The sequence below is a fragment of the Dromiciops gliroides genome, chromosome 6, assembly GCF_019393635.1.
Source record: "Dromiciops gliroides isolate mDroGli1 chromosome 6, mDroGli1.pri, whole genome shotgun sequence".
NCBI classification, from domain to species: domain Eukaryota; kingdom Metazoa; phylum Chordata; class Mammalia; order Microbiotheria; family Microbiotheriidae; genus Dromiciops; species Dromiciops gliroides.
In genome coordinates this window covers 189,052,724-189,061,041 of record NC_057866.1, presented here as the reverse complement: position 1 = coordinate 189,061,041, position 8,318 = coordinate 189,052,724, and the positions used below count along the sequence as shown (strand labels likewise).

The following is an 8,318-nucleotide window of genomic DNA, read 5'->3' as shown; positions in this document are numbered from 1 at the left end:
CTTACAGCATGGAAGATCAAAAGCTGGTTTGCCACAAGAACCCCTATTACATTTCCTCCTCTTCATCCCATCTCCCCATTCCCCTACACACACCAGATAAATTTGATCGGCCACAACCAGACAGCTTGAGGGAAACACGTTGCCCTCCTAAGACAGCCACTGTATTCCTGAATACCTCTAATTGTTAGGAAGTTAGTTGTTCTTTATATTGAACAAACATTTGCCTCTGCAACTCCAATCTATCATTCATAATTCTAGCCTCTGGGGCTAAGTAAAACAAAACTAATCCCTATTCTGCATGGCAGCCCTCGAAATATTTGAGGTTGGCTCTCATGCCCTCCCCAATCTTCCCCATCCCCTAGCTAAAATTCTCGGTTCTCCATTCATTTGGCTTGAGTTTTTTCTTTTTTTTTCCTTTTAAAAAAGTTTTTTATTTTCCATATCCTTTTTTTCCATCTTCTGCAGAGAGCACACCTAATATATATAATGGGATGTTTTGAAAACCTTTTATAGCAATAGCTTTGGGATAGGTCATTTGATTAGTAAAATTATAATACAAAAAAGGTAAAAGGTTATAGCAAATTAGACATTTCTAAAGAAGCTTTAGAAAAATCTTGGGTATTATGATTCTTTTCATCTTACATGTTTTACATACGAGTCCCTTCACCTGTAAGGCACCTACAATAGTACTGAATTTGCTGCAGCTCAGGGCTCATCTCCTAAGTATCTGGGTTTTTTAAACCAGCAAAGCACATTTTGAAGACAGTTGTCACCTATTATACATTAAGTTCCAAGCAGAATAAGCACTTTTTTCTAAGTAGCAGTTTTAACTTTCAACTGGACTGATGTGTTGGAATAAGCAAAGCACTGAATGCTGTGATTAGTTCATCATTTGGCTTGAGTTTTAAGCTCCTAACCCATTTCTGATATTTGCTATGCTACCATGGGCAAGTGACAACTTCCCCGAGATATTTCCATCTGTGAAATGAGAATGCTGGTTATACCGTCTACCTCGATGTTACATAATGCTTGTTAAATTGATGCTTTATTGGCGCATCTTACCAACGAAGCTTACAACCACTACAATTGTGTAGTTTGGTAAATTGCCACGGCCACAAAATTCACCTGGCCGGCCTTCTAGACAGGTTTCCTATTGTCTTGTTAGTATAAGGCTTTGAGTTGGGTATTAATTTTTTCCAGATTTTCATTGTATTTTAATTTTGAAACTGAAATGCTGAGACAGGTAGTAGTTACCCTTAAAGACAAAGGCAACTAAGGCCATTCGTTAAAGCTACACATGATAGAATGAACATTCAGTCTGTGAGGTAGAAGGGACTTTGGAGATCATTTAATCCAATCATCTATTTTAATTTATTTATTTAGGTTTTTGGTTTTGGTTTTTTTTGCAGGGCAATGAGGGTTAAGTGACCTGCCCAGAGTCATAGCTAGAGTGTCATGCATCTAAGGCCGGATTTTAACTCGGGTCCTCCTGAATCCAGGGCCAGTGCTTTATCCACTGCACCACCTAGCTGCCCCAGCAACCATCTACTTTTACAGGAAGCTACACTGAGGTTCACCCAAGCCGTTGCACCCAAGTGCAACAAAGCTAGGATTACAATCTGGGTCTCAATTGCTAGTCTAACACTCTCTTCATTATCTCACACTGCTTCCCTATTATGAGTTTTCTGTCAGGTGACTGTCAAGCTAAGTATTTGGGTAGAGCCTTATGCTCACATTTTACTACATTCGTATTTCTACAACTAGACTAGCCAGGAACATGTACTTATACTTTGTTTTCCAAGTGTTTTGTTATACTTGGTGAGTTTTCAATGAATATTTGTTGAAGAAATGACCTGTTGGACCTAAAAATTTGTTCCTCAGAGTATAAATTTTGTATTTTAAATACAACAGAGCCTAAGAAGCCAGTAGACTTCTCGTTTTTGACAAATTCTATAATGCTGGACTCATCTCAAAATCTGTTGAGTAGTTTCAATGTGTATACATTCTGACTGAAAATTTTACAGGAGTAACTTGGCTCATTCATATCTTATTTAAGACTACTTTTTAAGTTTCTTACTGAGTATCACTGCTAAACCATACATCCTTTAAGTATTGTTTGATCCAATTAGTTATACTTTACTACATTGCTATAACATTCCTCTGAATTTGCCATTTGTTTACCTAACAAATCAGCAATAATTCCCCTATACAACTATTGGTCTTAGAAAAGTGTATTTTAGGGGCAGCTAGGTGGCACAGTGGATAGAGCACCGGCCCTGTAGTCAGGACGACCCGAGTTCAAATTTGGCCTCAGACACTTAACACTTACTAGCTGTGTGACCCTAGGCAAGTCACTTAACCCCAATTACCTCACCCCCCCCCAAAAAAAGTATATTTTAGAGTCAGGAAAATTACTCAATTTTATATTGTATTCCTTTACTGAATTTAAGTTTACAAGCTACAGACAAAGGAAAGCAAAGACTTAATAAGCTTTTCATTCATAGTCAAACACAAACGCTTACCTTGCCTTCTGTGCACTTTCAGTTGATTATAGGCCCACCAAGATAAAAATATGGACGCTACTTCCAAGAACTGCAGTTCAAATAAAGATTGTAAGTCTTTCCTGAAAGGTCTTTGACAGAAGGCTGTGCAATATGTGGCGCGCGCACGCACACACACAGACATATTTGTTTTAAGCCACCAGTGCTAACCTTATTTTATGCCATAGGCTTTATGGGAGGGAAATTAAAACTTTTAAAACCAAATTTCTGTGTTTGGTTTGCTTATTCTTCCTACATTTCTGCTATTTTAAAATGATCCAATAAATAAGCTTCTACCTAAAAGCCATGTCCTAACTGCCTACAGCATTCAGCTTAGAGCTACTATTGTTGCCATCCAGTCATTTTTAAGTTTCCTAGAGAATTCTTCTATGGCAGTTCATAATGCAGTCCAAGTGCTATGACCCTTGTCTACTTTGAACTACATATACTTGACACAGTAAGGCTGGAGTATAAGGTCTGACCTGGCCACATCCCACTTAACTACAATTCTTTTTTCTCTATCTAGTGCATAGCTATATACAGTTGTTGAATGAATCATCTGAATCTCCTTAATATCCTTAACCAATAATATCCAAGTACAACTCCAGAGAAAAGCTGAAACCCTCCAGAAATGTCTGAGCACACTTGGGGAATGAGATTAAACCCATAACCAACTCAAAACATTTACCTCACTGAGATCAAGGGAATGCGACCTTTATAGCTAAATATTTTCCTGATTCCTTAATGGCACCCAAGAGGGAGTGGCAGTTATTTACTATGCTGATCTTCTGTAACTTGGTCCATCCTTAAACTTTTTTAAAAATTAGTTGACTTTGCATTTTTCTTAACAGACATGGAAATACTCATAACTTTAAAATAGTTGTAGAAGTAAAAGTTTAACTTAGGCCAAATCTTTTTTTCTACAGCTTTGTTAAAAACAGATGGTTCTGTAAACAATGGCAGGCAAGGATTCTTGCTGAAGTTTGATAACCACTATTACTCTCTGCCTGAAAATTAGAAAACAATTCTGTATCCTGAGAAGCTGGTTTTGGGGCTCCAGGTAAAGCAGCAGTAAATTAGGTGCGCTAAGCCTATACTGCATAAAGAAATGGAAAGATTGTTTTACTGAATTAAAAACCAAACAAAAAATTGATATATAGATTTTAATAGGTTTCCTAATCGTCATCACTTTATTGTGATGCTATGCAGCTCTATTATACTAGTATAAATAAAAACATTAGGATCAATATTAAGTACATATCTAGGCAACGTCAGATGAACAAACTAAACAGTCTTCATGAATCAATAATTGAAACAATTCTCAAAAGTGAAAATAAAAGATGCTGGACACCCTTGCTTCCTCCTCTCCCCACAAACACGCCTGCTCAAATGAGGAAGCTGAATAAGGTGGCTGCCATGATGACACAGGCACATGTATTTCATGGTTATCACTTCAGTTAAACATGAGACCCAATCCCCTTTAACATCTCAAAACACAAAGCATAGGTGGGAAAACAAACCCTAATTTTAACGAATGATCACAACAGAAACATGGCATTTCTTCTGTATTTCAGCAGGAAGACACACTGGGGTGGCCAACTTGTTTTATTTCATGCAAAGGAACAGAATTAATGTACAGAATCTTCATCCTGAATTGTCAGATTATATGGGGTGGATTGCAATGAAGATGTGAGTAGAAACCAGAAAATAACTTGGAAAATGAAATGTATTTCAAGTTTTGGTTCACGATTAGTCACATGCTGGGAATTTGGAGCTTCCTTTAAAATTTTAAACTAAAGAGAAGCAGCGTTCAAAATAGCCATGCTGAGTACTGCACAGCCTGACAGTCCCCGGAGTCCAGTGTGATAATTGTATATTAACTTTTGAAAAGTTAGAAATGTGCAAAATTAATTCAGAAAGAGTTTTGCTGACTACAGAGGTTATCTATTTGAACAATAGCAGGCATTGCCAATGGTTAAGCAACGAGGGTAAAATAATCATTTGCATCAAGTAAGAAAGGTAGCAATGTTTTCAATAGATATTTGAAAGGCTTAACTTCCAAAATTTTTACCTGCCATGGTTTCACTGTCTTGTAGGTACATTACCATGAAAAAAATGAATTGATCAACAAATTCCTAAGCCTGTGAACTGGACTAAGTACCTCTCTCTCCAGGCTTAGAAAACATTTCTCTATGACAGATTTTTCATTTCCCCAATGAAAACACATCAGCATGGTATAGTTGGGTCAATCCCATGGGGGTGAGTTACCTTTTCTTGTGCTATCTATCTTTCCTTATATTGAATCATTTTATCACATGATTTAAGGCAGATAATTTTTAGGATTCTCCCCATCCCCCACCCCAAAAAAGTCATCCCAATACATTTTTTGCCCATTCTATCAAAGAATACGATGTGGAGATAACTTTAAATTTCATCCAACGCTTCAAGTAACAGTTTTACTCATTCCTAAAGATTCTATTTCAGCTGAAATTTTTGCTACCACAAATCTAGATGACCACAAAATAAAATGTCAGACGATGGTTTGCACTTATTTATGTGTATATATAAAACGTTTTGCAATATTATTTGTAGCTTTCCAGTTCAAGTGTCACTTTTCAGAATGTGAAGAGACCAGAAAAGATTTCCAAGTGATGGCAGTGAAAGTTAGGACAGAAAAAGCCATTATGCATATATTATTAGATCATAAAGTAAAATAACCACAACCTCTTCTTAAACCCTCATTCCCAATGTAAACTTTTGCTCATTCCTCCATATTTGTAAAGGAGTCTGAAGTAGTCTATAAAAATCACATTAAAAAGGTAAAATTATTTAAGTGAGATATTATTAACTGATCAGTATTTAATAAATTTTAATCCATAAAAATATAAATAAGAATGGTAAAATTTTAAGAAAAAAATATACATTTAGTGCAAGTTATGAATTACATTTTTTCTTCAGTATCAGCAATGGAACATCTTCCATTGTTTCTCAGGAAAAGAAAAAATGACTGATCTAAATTCCAAGAAAAAAAAGTCCAGTGTTTTAGCATGCACTTAATACCAGATACAGCTATACAGAATATCTCCTCCTCTTTACTATCTGAGCAGCAGTATTTTTTTCCTTATGCTGCAGAGCATTGGTGTATCATAGTATATCATAGTATTATCAATAATACAAAAAGTTTGCATAAGACCCGATCACATTATCCATGAAGTCTGAGGCCAAAAAAAATAAAAATAAATCCTAGTTTAACCTTGAAAATCAAGTTTACCTTTGTTAAATTATTTTAAACCACAGCATACAAAATTTCATACATGCTTCATTCAAGGTTATACCTATTTGATCAGCTTTTGTCAAAGTGTCTGTACTGTCCAAGCATTTAAGGATGTACAAACTACATATTTAATGGCACAAGAAACACTCCCTTCTTGTGATGAAACCTCAGTAAAATGACAGTACATCTCAATATGAGAAAGGACTGCTTCAAAGGGCACACCAATTTTAAGAGGCCTTGTTACAGCTCAGGAGAGAGAGAAATAAACTTCTTCTGGAATGTAGAAAGGTGATGCATAACAACTCTACATTTCATGAGTTAAACACAATAGTTTCAATGGTTAAAAAAGGGGAGGGGTGCAGGGGTAAGACATTGCAGTCTCAAAGATGGCTCAATTCAAAGTGATCCCTCCAGATATAGGGACTAGTAACACGTCTTCAATACTAGTTACAGGCTGGGTGTTGAAGAACCCCCATCATCTCCGCTGAAGCTCATACTGCACTATCATGGCAGATCAGAAGTAGTAGAACGCATCCAGTGCAGAACAATAGGAGTTGATGGGCTCTTGCTCCCTACTGGACAGTGAAAAACCTCTCTTTTCTCTCCTCTCCTCAACCCCCCAAACCAACTCCTGATTCCAGCAGTACGGTTTGCAAACTATGTTGCAAAAGCCCAGCTTCTCGCATGCTGCCTCGTTTTGAAGAAAAGAAAAAAAAGAAGATTCCATCAGGTTAAAGCGTTGTGCTATTCAACAAATGAACTTCCTCTTCCGTTTCCTCTCTCTCCTCAGCTAAGAGATTCAGTTGAACATTATTGAAGCGGGGTCTTGGTTTGCCATCTGGGCCATATGACGGAGGATATCTTTTTTTGTTATGATACCAAGGAGGCGCCTGAAAGGGACAAACAGAAGATGGCTATTAAAATAAAAGGGAAGCAAAGATGTGATGCCAAGTCAAATCCTTTTTGATAGGAGTAGAGAGCAAAGCAAGCAGCCTGATTTCTGTGTTTCAAACACAGAGTTTATTTGTAAAAAGTAATAATAAAATAACAAGCAACCATCATTTAGTCAGAAAAGAAGAGCTCAAGCCCACCTAACTGAGATGGTCACAAATAGCATGGTCTCCTTCCCACTGAGACACACAGAGATCCATGCCCCTTTGGAGCGCTCATTTATTTGGCTTCCACAGAAGGAAATTTTGATCAATGTATGCCAACAAAAAAAGAACAAAAGGAGGGAGAAAACAAAAACAAAACAAAACAACAAAAAAAACCAAACAAACAGAAGCATGAATAGGAAATGCCATCTATCCCATCCAGGAGAAAGATTTATTTTTACAACACTATCAAGAAAATCGTAAAATATTTGATAGCCAAACTATTTCCCACCCTTTTAAACAAAAGTGAATCAATTCCTACCCACCCATCCACCCAAAATTATTAAGGGTTGTACGGTTATTAAGATGCTGTCTTCATGAAAGCACATACATTTGAGATCAAAATGCACTAAAGAGTTTCTACATGTAGAACTTGGTTTCCAAGCTTCAGAACTCCCCACCCCGTAAACACCCCCCAGGGTTCTCCCATGCTCATTGGTGTTTGCCTTTTTTTACTTTGGTCAAAGAATTCAATTACAGTGCTTTTATGAAAATCTTTGTGGTTAGCTTGTATTAAAAGGTAAGTGAAAAATCAAGGCATAAAGCAATCCTAAAAGGTATTATCACAGGAGAAGCAGAAGCAGAATGAATGAGCGGCTACCCAAATTATTCTGGTTAGTATTTTGTTTGTTTTTTTTAAAGGATGCATGAAACACTTGTGAAATATTAGCATACAATAGGAGTACACAATAAGTTGTGCGCTAAAGCAGCAAATTGGGTGGACAGACTTAATACAAGTATGACTAATGCAGGGAAAAGACAATTTCTAAGGAATAATTAGGGCAAAATAACAAAATTGTTCTTAGTTATTAACACAACAGCCAGGACATGAAGCCAGTAAAAACAAAAGTGCATTTGACCTCAGAAGTGGTTCGTGATATACTGGAAACATGTACATGGATCTAGGCACAATTCAATAATGAAATGGCAGGACATACATTCAATCACCAAAAGAAAAATAGTTCATTCCTTTTAAAAAGACATGACTTTGAAGGTTATGGTGCATGGCAGAATAGACTAATAACAAATACATACAAATTATGCTCTAGTTCGATAACTGACAAAACAGCTCCAGGGACTTTTCTTTTGCCATGATCAGCAATACTTACATTGCTAAGATCAGTAAAAAGTAATTCAATAGACTGTTTTTAATACAACAACATTACTGACTGGGGAGAACCACTGCTAGGCAGGCTTCTTCTAAACCCGGTGCACCCACTAAACCAAGCTGACCTGCCAGATGTCCTTTTTAGGAATCTCCAATACCACTTTACACCTTCAACTTCTTGCACTGCATACATCATAACTAACAATTTTGATGAGAGAAGCAGCTGTGACTTAATTTCTATG

The 8,318-nt window shown here is 36.7% G+C and overlaps 1 protein-coding gene across 4 annotated transcripts in view; it reads right to left on the bottom strand.

Moving 5' to 3' along the window:
• Positions 1-3,689: 3,689 nt before the first annotated feature.
• The window catches only part of CLCN3 (chloride voltage-gated channel 3), a 97,535-nt gene continuing 92,906 nt past the window's right edge, over positions 3,690-8,318 (bottom strand). For all 4 annotated transcript variants that reach the window (XM_043970403.1, XM_043970405.1, XM_043970404.1 and 1 more), the window contains one exon: positions 3,690-6,704. In XM_043970403.1, coding sequence (XP_043826338.1) covers positions 6,546-6,704 — 159 coding nt within the window. In that variant the 3' untranslated portion in view covers positions 3,690-6,545. The remainder of the gene's footprint in view (positions 6,705-8,318) is intronic.